The sequence below is a fragment of the Alligator mississippiensis genome, chromosome 13 (assembly GCF_030867095.1).
Source record: "Alligator mississippiensis isolate rAllMis1 chromosome 13, rAllMis1, whole genome shotgun sequence".
Classification (NCBI taxonomy): Eukaryota; Metazoa; Chordata; order Crocodylia; family Alligatoridae; genus Alligator; species Alligator mississippiensis.
This window is the reverse complement of record NC_081836.1, coordinates 8,963,042-8,978,637: the sequence shown is the minus strand read 5'-3', so window position 1 is coordinate 8,978,637 and position 15,596 is coordinate 8,963,042. Positions and strand designations below refer to the sequence as shown.

The 15,596-nt window shown below is 46.8% G+C and overlaps 1 protein-coding gene across 2 annotated transcripts; it reads right to left on the bottom strand.

Annotated features, from left to right (window-relative positions):
• Positions 1–295: 295 nt before the first annotated feature.
• On the bottom strand, positions 296–6,563 carry RNF223 (ring finger protein 223). 2 transcript variants are annotated; one of them, XM_019494057.2, is made up of 3 exons: positions 6,056–6,563; positions 2,914–3,015; positions 296–2,518 (listed from the first exon to the last, which is right to left on the bottom strand). In XM_019494057.2, the coding sequence occupies exons 2-3, from the start codon at positions 2,963–2,965 to the stop codon at positions 1,695–1,697; spliced, it is 876 nt and encodes a 291-aa protein (XP_019349602.1). In that variant the 5' UTR covers positions 2,966–3,015; positions 6,056–6,563; the 3' UTR covers positions 296–1,694. The 2 variants fall into 2 exon arrangements, with proteins under 2 accessions (XP_019349602.1, XP_014465589.1); XM_014610103.3 differs by lacking the exon at positions 2,914–3,015.
• Positions 6,564–15,596: the final 9,033 nt, after the last annotated feature.

The following is a 15,596-nucleotide window of genomic DNA, read 5'->3' as shown; positions in this document are numbered from 1 at the left end:
GGCCGAGTGCAAATATTTACAGATTACTTTTATTTGCATCCTTTTGCCGGAAGCAAAGATACAGCCGTTCCCCAGGCTGTCCTCGCGTAGATACTCAAAAACAGACGTCACATTTGGGTCAGTTTTAATTGATCCAGTCAAAGCCCGGGAGTGATGGAGCTTGCCCAGATCTGTTTTCACCCTCGGAAATCCAACTCAAATCTGCTCTGGGCAGAGGTTTTTTTTAAACATAAACACTTATAAACAGCACTTAGGAGAAAGAAATGTTATGGAAGAAATACTACTGACACCGTCATTCTATAAAACAGATTTATTGCATACAAATCTGGTACTTGCATACGATGCTGTCTGCCTTGGGAGTAACACATATCATGAGTTGCAAAGCATTATTGTTTATGAAGAACGCCGTGGCAAAGCAACACTGAAAGAAGCCGCTGCATTAAATAAATATACACATAGTGTGAGCAACTGGCCTGTGTCTTAATACTGATGCCATTTAAAACCAAGCTATACAAAAAAACGTTTTTTTCTTTTTTTAAAGAAAAGCAAAGAAGTAATGTCTCACATATTTACCATCTTAAAAACATTTTACACAATTTGAAACGGTGGCTAAGTTAAACGGTTAACACTGAAATTTTGAAGGGGGTTTTTGCACGTTAGAAAACGCAGAGTTCTTCCTGCCAAATGCAAAGCCTCCACTCTGTGAAAATATGCCTAAACCAATTTTTACCCCTCAACTCAACACTGAATTTGCTTTCATTAAAAATACATGGGGGAGAAGATTCTTCCAAAAATAATCTTCTTTTGGGAAATCCCACAACCATACATAAAGATTGAATTCAAGTCGAACAGCCTGGAGTCTGGGGTGAGGATGGGTGGAAAAATTTAAAAAAAAAATCACCATTTTCTTTTTCACAACTTCAGAGCAATCTTACATCCCATCAGCAGAACAGGACTCGGTTCAAAGAAGGAAAGTGAAAAGTGAAAAGAAATCAGAGGTTTGACTATCAAGAGGAAGAGGCAGTGAAGTGACACCTCCAACAATATAACGCTAACAGAAATACAATTGAAATGTTTAATAAAGCACAGAGTATAAAATTAAATATTCTCCCTGACATATGTACATTCTTGCCAAGCTCTTTTCAAGTGCTGATATTCGGTCTGCCAACACGTTCTCCTTTCATCCCGCAAGCCTCTTCAGAGTCATTCGCTTTCAAGAAAATACCCTTTTTTGTCACTTCCAGTCCATTGATGAGTTGAAAGGGAAGGAGCTCAGCTCCCTGCCAGCTCTGCCTATATTCTCCGGAGACACAGCACGAGGCACGTGCACCCCTCTTGCATTGCTGCTTGCTGCCTAGATATACGCCCTTGCCCCATCAAACCTTGAACAAGTTTTCCAGGCTCAAGTACATCAAGGAAAAATTTAGGCACTGGGGTTTTATGTGTTGCCCCTTACACAGCACTTCATTTCCAAATGCTTTGGCAGAGGTGTGCAGCCGTACAGGGGTGGAAGAACTGCGCATTTAGCCGAGGCCCCAAGTGCACGGGCAGAGCAGTTGCATAGCGGGAGACCTGAACTGTTTTGGTAGATACGAAGACCACTGTTAGAAAAGCACAGGCCTTGGAGTGACATTTGAGTTGGAGGCGCTTCGATAGTGCTGCGTCAAGGAAGCTGCCCTTAAAGGCTGGTGGGTTCATTGATGGAGGGGCACCTCGGTCCCAGGCACTGGCGTGGTCGTGTATGTAAACTGGGGGATGTTTGGCCTGGGGAACGTAACAGTCCTCGTGAAGCAGCGGAGGTTCCCGGTTTTCAGGGCGCATTGAACCGGCCACAGGATGATGCACAGCAGAATGATGACCAAGGCTGAGAGGAGGACGACGCGCTTCCAGTCGTCACACACGTCGCAGCGGGACAGCCTCCCCACGAAGCCCTCATCCGGCGTCTGAGGGACCTCTGGCTTGCTCATGGCAACATCGAGGGAGATGCATGCATTGGGGTCTTCTGGGTCGTCTTGGGAGGACTGCCGGCAGCAGAGTTTGGTGCCCTCCATCCAAACCATTTTCTCGTGTTGGAGGTCTGGGGGCAGGGTGGCCAACAGGTCCTTGCTTGTCTGGAGGGCCGGAGGGCCCTCGCGGGGGATGTTGGTCAGCTGTCGGCAGAAGGGACAAGGCAGCTGGTCCTCGACTTGGGTTGGAGGAAGTGCCGTGGCCAAACGGGCCACGCACTCCAGGCAGAAGACGTGGGAGCACTGGAGCATCTTGGGGGTCTTGAAGATGTTGTCGTAGGTGTTGAAGCAGATGGAGCACTCGATGGGTGAGGTAGGCTTGGGGGAGGCCGGCTTTGGGGACCCAGGCTTGTCAATGGGGGACCTGGGCTTCTTCTTGCCTTCTGTGGGCGAGGTGATGACGATAGGGCTGAGCGGGATGGGGATTTCGCTTGGCGACGCGGGGACAGGGCTGGTGGGCGACTCGGGCATGTCAGCGTGCCACATCTGAGAGAAGCACGACATGACCGAACCTGGGGAGCAAGCACAAAGAGCCCTGTGAGACTCCAGAGGAGGGAAACAAAGAAAGCACATGTGCAAACTCTCTCTTAAATGCCACGGCACTTTCCCCAGGCCCCGCAAAAGACAGACAAGCATCAAGCAGATGTGGTTAGTAGGCCCAGAGCTATGGCTGCGAATGCTAGGAGGAGTGAAATCCATGTTAAGTAGGAAAGGGTGGAGTCACAATCCCAAGCCTACAGTCCTCCTAGAGGGGAAGAAGTTGTGTTTTCCAGAAAGGTGTGAGGTTACCCACAGGGATCCAGTGCCTGGCCAAATCCAGCTCACCACAGCCGCCATGGTATGTATTCATAGCTACGGATTCCCCAGACAGCGACTCTGAGGAGAAAAAGAGCCAAAAAAAACCTACCCCAACTGTTGCTTCCCAAAACCTGAGAAGGCAGAAGAGCAGAAGACTCCATGAAGTCACCTAGCGACCTCCTATTAATCTGGGAGGCACCCGTACAAAAGCCTAAGGGATAGATAAAGGTGTTCAGTACTTGAGGAGGCCGGGACTACAACCCGTCTTTGAAATGCATGGACAGCAATACTTTAGTCATGGATTGCAATGCTGTATAGGGCCTAACAGGTAGGCGTGAAGCCACCTGGTTCTCCCAGAGCCTGCGAGCTCCCCCTTGGCCGTCTGCTGTAGGGTCCCAAGTGCCTTCAGCGGCCAAGCCAAGTCGATAGGAGTCCAGGGCAACCTTGCAAAGTCAAGTTGGTCCTCTACTCCCTCCACTCCAACAGCATGACACTGTCTTCCTTATAACCATGACAGGGCAAAAAGAAATCATTTCCTGGAGAAATTCCCTTGGGAGGAAGAGGGAGCAGCAGAGAGGATTTTTTGTTCAGCTATTTCCTCCTCGCCCCATGGCTTTCCCAGAGGAAAGCCTCTTCTGCCTTGTCCTCAGGAGGAACCAGGGTGCCAGCTTGCCCACGGAGCTGCACGAGACTGCGGTGCTTTATGCTTCACCCTGCCCCGTCTGTGCCCGAGGACTAGCAAATTCACTCACATTTCCCAGGTGGACCCTGGTGTACATGTGGCCTCCTGTTCTGGGCTACAACTGCAGGGTCATGTATTTCAAAATAAGAACTCGAATGCTAATAATTGTACCCCGTGACAGTAGGACAGCAACACAGAGCAGCCAAACATTGGTCCTGTGACGCTTGGGTGTTTAAATGGAGACTTCCCTAGTCAAAAGACATGCTGCATGCCAAGGGAAACATTCATTTTGGGCAAGTCACCGAACCGGCTGAGCCTGATCCTTCGCTTGTTCGGCTGTCAAAGCAGGAGCATTCGAAGCACAGCCTTAATTATACAAGTCAGTCCAGAGCTGGCTCATCAGCCCCAGGCAAGGATGAGCTCGTCTGAAGCTGTTAATTTTCGGATGCCAAAGAGCCTGAGTTTTCCTCCCAGGAGCACGTGCCCATCTCTCATACTCCTACGTTCTGGAAATAAAACTGCCCTTTTACAACCCATTTTGCTGAGGCTGGGACTAGTTTTAGGGGCCCACATGATGCCCACATGGGCCAAAACCTGGGCACTTCCTGGTGTCAATGAGAACAGAACTTGGCCCCTACTTTAAAGCTCCCTCTCCCTCCCTTAGGACAGGTTAATTTGTACATTTTTGACTCTACAAGTCATCCTGTGGCCTCAGATAACATCTGATGAGTAGGCTCTTCCGCAAATCCTGGCATCGCTAAGTTCTGTACAAAACCCGAAGCGTGCCTGGCTCCTAGTTTTATTTTCAATAAGTTTGTGCATTTGGGTCTGAGCTGGAGCCCTGATTTTGAAGGAAAAAAATACACAAAATTTGCTTATTTTGCAAAACTCCATCCAGTGAACACAGCCATTTCAGCTGCACTTCACTGTCAGAGTTCAGGGCACACTTCAATGCACACAGTCCCGGGGCAGAAGGACTGAGAGACCTCCCCGGGTATCAACATTAGAGGAAAGTGTTTGCTTTGGCGTGTGAGAAATCTCCGTGAGCTCCGAGTGACCTGTTACAGCCTGAAGCCTAGAAAGTCTTATAAAAAAAAAACATATTAGGGCTTTCTAAAAGTAACTGTAGACTCAATAACAACCCCAACGCTCTTGAGTGGTAATAAAATGGCCCGAACCCAGTACAAATCTGCTACTACTTTTATAAAGACATGTTTATTTTACCTGCATCAAAGGCATTTGGGCTCCCTTTTAGGAAAAGTCCATAACCATATTTAAAAAATAACCCAGTGCATCCAGAAACTGGCACTGCTTTATCATGGAACCGCATTGTAAATTAAACGCTTGAAGATATTGAGATTTATAATCTGTTACCAGTCAGTTACCCCAGAGGACACTAATAAAAACCAGTGTTTAAAGCTGAAAATGCCAAATCAACCCAAGGGATTCGGACACCCCCATTTGCTTGCTAGTTCTAATCAAAGTTGTATTCAGAATTCACCAAACGGATTTCAGATAAAAAAAACTCTTCCCTGTAATATTTGGAAGTCCTGTTAAAATCTATTCCCACTGGCTCCTTGTTGGAAACTGGAAAAAAAAACCACATTTATTATTCCTATAACTTGTTCTGGTTTTCCCTAAATTTTAAGGAGAGTCGGTGTCTGTGCACGTGCCTGAAAGAAGGATGCTCTTTCAGAGGCATCCATCCCTCCGTTAACATCTACCCCTTTACACCAAAAGTCAGCTGGATGAGACGTGCCTGTGGTGCGAGATGGGCAGAAAGGATGCTGATTCTCCTGGGGAAGGCAATAGAGTACAGACTAGGATTCTGGATGGCAGTCAAGAGATCTGAAGGCGATTTCTTACTCTACTATTGACTTGCTACATATGTTCTTAAGCAAATCACCTCTCTTTCCCCCTGGCTTTAAGCGTTAAAGTCTACAGGGCAAGGATAGTCACTTATGTGTCTGTACAGCACCTTGCACAGGGATTTGGATTTCTACCAGTGCTTCACGGGGTGCGGCTACACAAGTGATAAGTATTCTTAACCCAATTATTCAATACTACAGAGCACACAAATGGAGCCCAACAGAAAGCCCCTGGGGTGGCACATAGGATAGAAGTGCTTGGTTATTTTGCAGTGCCACAGGGGCTCGTGCACCGTGTTTAAATAGAGGGATCAATCTTCAGCTGGTATAAACTCAGCATTCAATCCCCATTAAAAGAGGAAAATCTATTTCCCGCAGCTCAGAAACCGGCTCAGAATGGCTTTTTTAAATCATTTCCCAGAAATCTTTTGCACCTTAGTAAATAACCTGTAAAAAGGGGAGAAACTCAAACCCAAAACTACTTGCCTATTTGAGGCTGCTGGGAAACAAAAAAAAGGCTGAAGCGATCCAACGACTAAGAAAGTTCTTAAAATGTCCTTCCGGCCCATAAAACTACGACAAAGAAAACACAGCCCCCCATTTATGCTCTATGATACGATTCCCTAGCAGTGCTTAACTCGCAACAACTGATGCACAGAGTTATGAGATGTAGAAAAGAGTTTTTTAAAGTCTATAATTACCTGTACAGGGTGCAGTTTTAGCAGGAGAAAAGCATATTCAGAGTCTTGTTCTCTCTTCTTGAAGAGCCTCCTCCACCGAGGATAGACCCTTTTATTTGTAAGCCGTCAGTATTTGAGTTTCCTGGTAGTTTCTTGACAAGCGGCCAGGTAAGGGAAGGTTGAGTGATCTCTGGCAGTTCCCTGTGTCTGTGTATGAGTGGCCCTGCCTCTGTTACTCCGGTGTCTTTTATACCTTCCTGTCTGGAGGTGACTTACCTGCAGTCACCCAATTATCTTTGAATCACTCCATTGGCTGCAGGAACATTTCAATGAGAGGCAGGTTTCTCTGTTGACAAACAGGGCAGGTTGGAATGTCTCTGCGGAGTTACAGAAAAGCACTTTTTTATTGTTCGTGGTATATATTCCTATTTATAGACCTGGGCAAGAGGAAACACCTATTTTCCCCCACTCTATCCAAATCTGTAGGAGATTGTCCTTTCTCTAGTAAATGGTTAGCATCTTGTCCAGTTCAGTCTAGTTTTAAATAGCTCCTGGTAACTACACATGGGTTTACAACTCGGCCACCTTTTCAGAGGACAGCAAATCAGATGAGGTTGGGGGGGGGGGGGGGGGGGGGGGGGGGGGAGACCTGGAAAAACCCTTGGGCAGATCTTCAGAAGGGGAATTTGTCTCTGGATTTTCCATTGAGGAAAAAGCATTTGAAATAACTCGGGGTCGGTATAAGAAAATGGGATTGTCTCCTGGCTTTGAGCCAGAGAATGTGATTCTTTAGCACTCCCCCTCCTCCTTCCAAGGTGAAAATGGGAGTTTGTTTAATGCCCAAACCCCATAGACTCAGGAGAAAGATAAGCCTGTCACGGGACCAGCCTGCAAAAAGCTAGCTGCCTGCTAGAGAGCTGTTCAAAGTAATCCTGTGCAAAGAATCTCATTCTCTGCAGGTCCCGTAGCAATTGCTACTGTGCTATTCAGTCTGTACAGGGCCTTGATCATCTTGTGGGACAGCAAAAGCCCAAATCCTATTAACTTCCCATGAGAGTTGGGCACCTCCTTGGCTTGTGCCTCAGACAGTCCCTCTTTCTTCTCCCTTCTCTTTTACATTTTAGGGCACTGTAATTTAGGGAGATTTTTGGAGCAAGAGACATGTTACGGGTTAGGATTGTGACTGGGGTTAAACCTGAGAGTGGCCTGGTTTGTCCGTAGTCCTTTTTGACCTGGCCCATGAGATTGCTTCTCACTTTAAACTACCCTTGTGATCGTGTTTGGAAATGGAGACAAAAATCTTTGAAATCCTACATTGCTTTTTGCCAGCTGGAGGTTTGGCTGTCTTTACTAGGAGTGAAGTTACCCATCACAGTGTAATTGGTGCCTTCCAGCCCAGCCCCAGCCCCTGAAAACCGTGTAGGTGCTGCTGGCATTTTACAGTTTTGTTTTGTTGATGTTCAGTCTCCCCGTCTGCCCCAGCGTGACCAGCGCGTGCGGAAGCGGTTGAATCCGAGCCAGCGGCTGACTGCCTGGGGGGACGGAGCCTGTCTCATCCATGCCTGACACACTAGCTAGGCAACGTGCTGAGTATGCTCAGACCGATCAGGTTGCCTCCATGTGCTGATCGGGCCTTTGGCTCCAAAAAACGAGTGGGAGGCTTTGTCTCTGCCTCCCGGACTTCCCTTCAAAATGGGAAAATCATGCAGTTGTCCCTTCAAAATGGGAAAATCAGGCAGTTGTCACGATCAGGAATTGATTTAAGCTCAAGGGGTCATTACGAGCCTGCCAATATAGGGATGTATTAATTATGTTGGACCTGAGAGGCTGATCAGTGGTGCCCAAGTTTAAATAGACACAGGGTGCATCTACACAAGGTGCTTACTGCGCATTGGTTTAATAACCCTGTGCAGTATCGCGTCATGGCAAAAACCATGCTCATTGCTTACTGCCTAATAACACCACGCAGTAGGCTATCTCTAAACAACCATGCACCCATGCTACCATGCAGTAACGGTAGGTACTTCACATTTAGTTAGTGTTTTATTAAGGAAGTAGTAAACTAAATGTGCAGTATTTAAGGCGTACTAATGAACGTGTAGAGCACACAGTTATGTGAATAACTGCACTAGTCCCTTGAACTGCGAGGTGCATTGAGATCCTCAAGTAAAAGGCACAAGAGAGAATGGAAGTTAACTCCAAAAGCTTAGCTAAGAAAATGAACAAAAGGGCAACTCGGCGTGGGCCACGTGCATGTATGAAGAGCAGTGTGGCAACATTTGCTCCAAGATGACTTTTGCTATAGTATACGGTCCAGGAAAGGCAGTGCTATAGTTCAAACTCAGGAGACTCAGAAGATCTGGAAACAATTTCTTGCTTTTACCACTGACTGTGATCTTAAATCCCCGTCTCATTCCCAACAGGCCTCCAGTTCCCCTCTGTAAATCTGGGGGCAATTGCCAATCATCCTTCCTCTCTCTGCACACTATCTACTTTCTCCATTTAGACTGGAAGATGCATGTAGACCAGGGGGTGTTCTCCATTTAGACTGCAAGATATACATGAAGCAGGGTGGAGGTAGTCAGCTTGATTTTCATAGATTTCATAGGCATTAGGGCTTGCTAGAGTTGTTTGCCTTGCAATGCCATTTCATTTTCCCATTATACTCTAGTATCTGGGAACACTGGGGGCTAAAGTGGGAGCTTTGCAGGTTGGGTGCTGGGGGTGGGGAAACAAATGCAAGAAAAGCCAAAGTGATTCTTTCCAGCAGCAGCCAAACAACTTGATTCTCAGCACACAGCTGGTTTGGGAGCGAGGCATTTTAACACGAATGTGCATCTAACGTCCTTCGGGCTAAAGCAAACAAGTGTACGGCATAGCAACGATAAAACTAAAAGAGGAACTTGGCTTTATGGCTGTAGCCGACCAGCTCCCACGGCTGAGCCAGCCAAATCTGCTTCTTTGCTTTCTCCTTGTGACTGTGCCCTACTTCAATCAGGCACAGCCAAACCAATAAAGTGCAGACAAGAAGTACACAGCAGGGGCCAAAGTACCTACATTTTGATCTCTTCCACCCAGGCTGGCAGGTTTTTAGGGACTATGGACCTATTAGGCTGCTTACTTTATGGTTATTTTTTGGGTACCATTTTGCAGTGTGTCTCATGACTTGTTGGACTGCTGCCCAAGGTGACAGAAAAAGAAATCTAGCTTTCTTGGGTCACCCCAAAGCCTGGGCTGTCTTCATAATGCCTCCCCACCCTTATAAATGCTGCATAGTGCTTGGAGAAGGTGAAATGGAAATGTAAAGGTCCAGAACCCTTCAGCCCAGGCTCGTCTCTCTGATCCCAGCCTCAGAAGAGCAATACTCCCCAAGCCCCTTGCAAGTTTATCCCTCCCCCTACAAATTCTTCCCTGGCTTTCTGCTGCAGCACATTGCTTCACCCAGAAGGATCGATTCAGCAGTAAGGACAGGGGAACTGGATTCTTCCCTACACAAGAGCACGCTCGAGCAAACCTGCTCCGTTTGTTCCGCATGGCATGGAAAGGCTGAAAGGTATTAATCGTGTACAACCGAGGGAGATTGCCAAGATAACATTTTCCACTATGCTTCAAGGGCTGCTCTTAAAGTCAGTGGACATATTCTCCCGTTGAGTTCAGTGGGTTTTGGCCGAGACCCAAGTCTGCATCCTGGTTCTTCAACCTACCAAATCTCAGCTGCTAAATCAGTCTTCACAGGATGGAGCAAGCAGTGGCAAAACACAGTGAGCTCTAAGTTTGCTTGGCAAAGAATCCTTTTTCCTTGGCCCCCAGGCTGGAGTCCCTCTTTGATTGCGCGGCGTGCCTCAAAGTGATGAGGCTGTAACGCTGCGTGCAATTAGAGCGACAGCCATGTAAACAAGATCATTAAATGATCTTTCCCATGCTAGCTCATGTAGCCGGCTTTGTGTGCCTGGCTTCACGTGCATGTTTCTAGATAACCAGGTGCTTGGGAGGACGATTTATAAAACGCAGCGGTAGCTTGCACCTAGGGCTAGATGGGAGTATTTGAATTCCTCGGCATAAATGGGCAGGAAAGGGCTTCAGTGAATCATCAAATAAACTCAGGAGAACTCAGTTCAGGATCCTTTTAACATCCTTATATTTTGTCCCTCTAAGTCTTTCCATCGGAAGATCTTAAGATGCTTTATTAACACAGTGGGTTAAGCCCTCCCATACCTTTGTGTAGCAGGGATGTCGTCTCACTTTACAGATGAGAGAGCTGCATGGAACAGGGAAAGCCAAAGTTGCCCCGATGGGTATGGGTAGTGCCATAATGTACATACGAGGAAAGGATAAACATTTACATTTCCTTTAATACAGCAGAGCGCTCAACCTGAGCAATGGGAAGGATCTTAGACAAGGGTGCTAGGAAACAGGAAAACTAAAGGAATTAAAGGGGAGGAAGCAGTCAAAGGACGGCAATAAGGAAGGGAGAAAGCAGTCAAACATTGTCCATTTGCATATAGTACATTAGAATGAAAGACATTAGTGTCCTGTAGGGTTGCTTGATGCAAGTTAGAGATCAGCTCTTGGTGGTTTGTGGTGCAAAGTCTATAACTGTGCACTCCTCACTTCCAATAAACCAGCTATGAACCTCAGGTATCTTCCATCTTGGCTGCAGACCAAAACCAGCTCACGTTCAAGCTCATGCACAGTCTGGAGCCCAGGCTGAGCCTTATCCAACACCGTTCCTTATTTCCTGTAGTTAGTGGGTAAGGACAATGATTAGATAACGATTATCAAGCATGGACGTGACATAAAATTAACCTGATGCTCTGTCATAGCCCGTGTGACTATTACTGTCACAGCTCCAAGGTTATGTGACTCAGTCATGGCTGGATTCCCAAATAACAGGAATAGCAGCCATTCTCCAAAGATAACGTCAAGGCTTTTCCAAGCCAGTCACTGCAGAGAAGGCATCATTCTGCCATCATTCCTATCCTCTTCCAGAGGTGATGAACATCTGGCCCTTGATGATGTAACTGCTATAGATTCCAGTCCTTAAAATGGGTTTTGATATATTTTCTACAACATTGTTCAATCTACCTCAGCACAGTAGCTTACAGAGCTCATATCCACGCTGAGAATGAGTCTTGGCAAAGCTACCCATATTTGGCAAAACGTGGAAATTGCATTGGGGTGGCTGAAACAGGTGGAGCTGAAATTGCTCCCTCTGCTCATAGTTTCCTAGTAGCTAGGGTCAGGAAGGACCTGAACAGATCATCTAGCCTGACCCCCTGCCACAGGCAGGAATGAATGCTGGGTTCACAAGACCCCAGACAGGTGATCGTCCAACCTCCTCTTGAATATGCCCAAGGTAGGGGTGAGGACCACTTCCCTGGGAAGTTGGTTCCAGATTTTGGCCACCCTAACTGTAAAATATTGCCTTCTGATCTCCAACCTAAACCTGTTCTCCATCAGCTTATGACCATTGTTCCTCGTCACCCCAGGTGGTGCTGGGGAGAAAAGAGCTCTGCCTATTTGCTGTTTCATAGTAGCTAGGGTGAGGAGGGACCTGAACAGATCATCTAGCCTGACCCCCTGCCACAGGCAGGAACATAGCAGGAACAAACTATGAAAATAGCACACATAGCAGGTGTGCATCTTCAGATTCAGGGTGTAGTAGCAGTCAACGCCATCAATGACAGACGTTGTTGCAACAAGGTTTAGGTTGGATTTTAGGAAAACCTCTCACTAGGAGGGTGGTGAAGCCCTGGAACAGGCTACCCAGAGAGATGGGGGACTCCCCATCCTTGGAGATTGTTAAGACTTGGCTGGACAAAGCCTTGTCTGGGATGATCTAGTTGGGGCTGGTCCTGCTTTGAGCAGGCAGTAGGACTAGATGCGACCTCCTGAGGTCTCTTCCAACCCAAATTTTCTATGATTCTTTGACATCTTTCTCAGGGGAGTGATCCCAGACGATGGAACAAACTCCCAAACAACAAGACGACCATCAGAACTTCATGACCTTGTACTCTAGAAACACAAGGGTCCGGCCCTTTTCCCTGACCTGCCTTCTCAAACACAGTGCAGCCAGAATCATGCAAGTCTGAAGACCCAGTTCTCTCACTTCCCCCTAAATGAATCAGGATCGGGATGGACTAAAGTGTGAGGGGCACTAGTATAACAATGCAGCTGCTGCAAAAGCCATTTATTTCACACACACCTCCCCCACCCCCCATACTTGTTGGCACTTGGGGCAGCTGCCCCCATCACCCCACCCTAGTTGCACTACTGGCGGAGGGGAGGGCAATTTGCCAAGAGATATTTTTCTCGTATTTTGTTGTTGAAGGCAAAAAGGCAGTGAACATTTTCCAAGCAGCTCTTGATGAAGAACAATTCCCTTCAGGTCAATAGAATCACATGGTGTGAAAGGAGAACTGGGGGATATCAGTAGGGTTGCCAGCTCTGTTTGAATCTAGCCCAGGAGGTTTCCAGAATGCCAACGTGCCCATGACGCCCAACCCATCCTATCAGTGTGCTTGTGTATATCGGTTATGGATTACGGTGGGTAGATTTTGTTAGGAAGGCAAATGCACATTACTATTGCATTTAAAAAAACCCACTGGACTACTGTATAAATCCAATTCCACATTTAATATTTATTTTAATGAATGATGCCCTATCATTTGTCTCCTGGGTGACTCTCTGTACTCTTCTGGAGATTTATATCTAATTCCTACAGATGCCAGGGCAATCCTGGAGGGTTAGCAACCCTAGATATCAACCCTGAGTTTAGATGGTGTGGAGTTACTGGGGTGGAAGTGGGAGCAGCTCTTCTAGGTGGCATTAGACCCCAATATGGTCTATAATGGCCACTCAAGAAGAAAGAGTGGAAGCGCTACCTTTTGCAGCAACCAGGAGTTCCTGCAGTTGCTGGGGGCATCTTAGGTCTGACCCAACACCAAGTGGAGAACTTCACTAGAAGACTGGAGAGTAAGATATGTCAGTGGAGTATAGCTCCCACTTTTCTGGTATGATGATCTTTATTTACCTTTTATAACTGGTCAGAGCCAGCTGGACACGGGGCATAGCACTTGTGCAGTGCACAGGAACCGAAGTAATTACTTTGCGGAGGTATGGACAGAATGTTCTGAGTCATGAGCCATCGAGATGGCTGGCATTACTGACAGCAACAGAATAAACCCTGCAGCAACTCCGGTCATAATTGCTCGACTATGAAAGGGACTAACAGCAGGACTAACGAGCCAGCATTGTGCTGACAATGGAAGCAAGGGTGGAGACCAAGATGGATCACTTGTTGCATTTCCAGGTGCCCTCAAGGCCGTCCCTTTAGAGGCCATGTTCTTTCAGTGTTACTCACCCCCGGGACCCATGTGGCAGCCACCTGAGCTTGGAAAACAAACTGGGAATGCAAGAGGGGAGAAGGACGTATTTTCAGGGATGCTCTGGATTTCTTATGTAATAAGCAACCTGCCACCCAGTGGCCAAAATTTTCCTCTTCACCATCTCAGACCTGCTCATATGTAGCAGGAGAGTCTGGTCCCACTGATTTCATAGACATTGGGGGCTAGAAGGGACCTCATGAGATCACTAAGTCCAGCCCCCACGCCAGAGGCAGGAAGTCAGCTGGGATCAAGTGATCCCACCAAGAAATATATCCACCTGTTTTTTTTTTTAAAGAGTCCGGAGTAGGTGAAGTTTGTCAAGTCAATGCTTTCTCTTCCCCGCCCCCTCTCCTTTTTATGGGGGCTGGGTATTTTAAACCCAAACTGATGGAAGAACTTGTCCAAGTTTGGAAAGTCAAAGGTTTTCAAACCTGCACTTTAGAAAGCAGAAAAATGCCAGAATGACATTTTTTTCCCCAAAAAGAATGGCCCTTTCTTACACCAATCACTGCAAAAAATGTGCTTCCCCTAAGCACTACTGCCATACAAATATGACATGCTAAAGCAAGGGGGGGCAATTATTTCAGGCGGAGGGCTGCTTACTGACTTTTGGCGAGCCATCAAGGGCTGCATGACAGGCAGCCAGGAGCAGATATATAATAATTTTCTAAATTTTTTAGGGACCCCGCAGGCTGGATAGAATGGCCTGGCGGGCCACATCCGGCCCATGGGCCACATTTTGCCCACCCCTGCACTAAAGGCTATGGGGGCAAGCTCACGTTAAATGCCCTGGGCAGGGAATAATTTATATTTTGTATCTCTGGAGTCTGATGGATGGGTGAGAACCTAGTAGGTGTACTTGGGGTTTTTCCTGGGGGAAAAATACCCAACACTTGATCCACTCAAGTACTGAAATAGCATCTTCCATTGTACAAGCCTATGAGATGCAAGGTTTTATTGGCATCCCCATAGCTAAGTGCAAGCATATTTTTTGTTGGGGGAAAGGAAAGTCCTACCACATCAACTCTACCTTCAGATGGCTGGAAGAATTTTAACATGGGAATCTCAGGACTTTTTAGCTCATTTTACCTGAAACATCCATGTTTGGGAGAGAAGACAAATCTCACATAAAGGATTCAATCTGGGGCTGTCTGCAGCCATTATACATCCATTTTTCATCATCGCCTACTTTCTATTGTTTTACTGAAGTTCAGTGCACTCTGCAAAATTGTGTGGATGGTTGTCTGCAGGAGTCACCATCAACCCTGCCATTGCCTCCCCCTTTGAGACCCTTGCCTGGCCATCCTCTGGAAGCACTTTTAAAGACCTTCTTATCTGAGCAGGCATTTAGCAGGCAAGGCTAAATTAGGATATTGTTTGGGGAGGGGGCATGAGGAATGGAGGTGTCTGCTCTGAAGGTTGTTGTAATACTTTATTGATTTGTAGAAGGTATTTTGTGTCTCCTTTTTTCATAGTTTCATAGTTGGTAGGGTCAGAAGGGACCTGAGCAGATCATCAAGTCCTGCCCTGGGCAGGAAAGAGTGCTGGGGTCGAACGACCCCGGCTTTTATTCTCTTATTGCCTTGTGTTATAAGTAAGTTATTTTGCTCTCTTCTGTAAGCCACCCTGAGTCTTCATTGGGAAGGACAGCATCATATAAATCTAATAAATAAAATGATGGCCTTTATAAAAGATCTAGATACCAATGTGAAGTGGCAGTTGTATGAAGCTGTTCAGCTAGAAGACCCCTGCAGCAAAAATCCTCCAACAAGGAACACCCACTATGCTTAAGCCTCTTCTGTTTTTTGTCCCAGTGCCGCAAGGAACTGCTCTGGGGATGTTGAGACCATTTGGCCCTTGACAAGCCGGTGTTTGTACAGACAGGACAATGTCTGCTTTGTCCTGTTGAACAGACCCCCCTTTCTTCTCACATGTAAATACGCCTATAGGTCTCTGCCGCCCAGGAAAAGCCAAAGCCTCAAACACAGATACAAACTGCAGAGTTAGAAAAGGCACCCCCGTTAGATGCTAGAAGAATAGCAGAGGGGGCTGGGCAGCAGCTATTTAGATGTTAAATAATGCACAACTCCCTCTTTTCTATGGAAATGTGTGCTGCACTGGCTTCAGGGAGGAAGCCTATCTACTTATGAAGGGCTTGATCCCTGCAGGCCCTC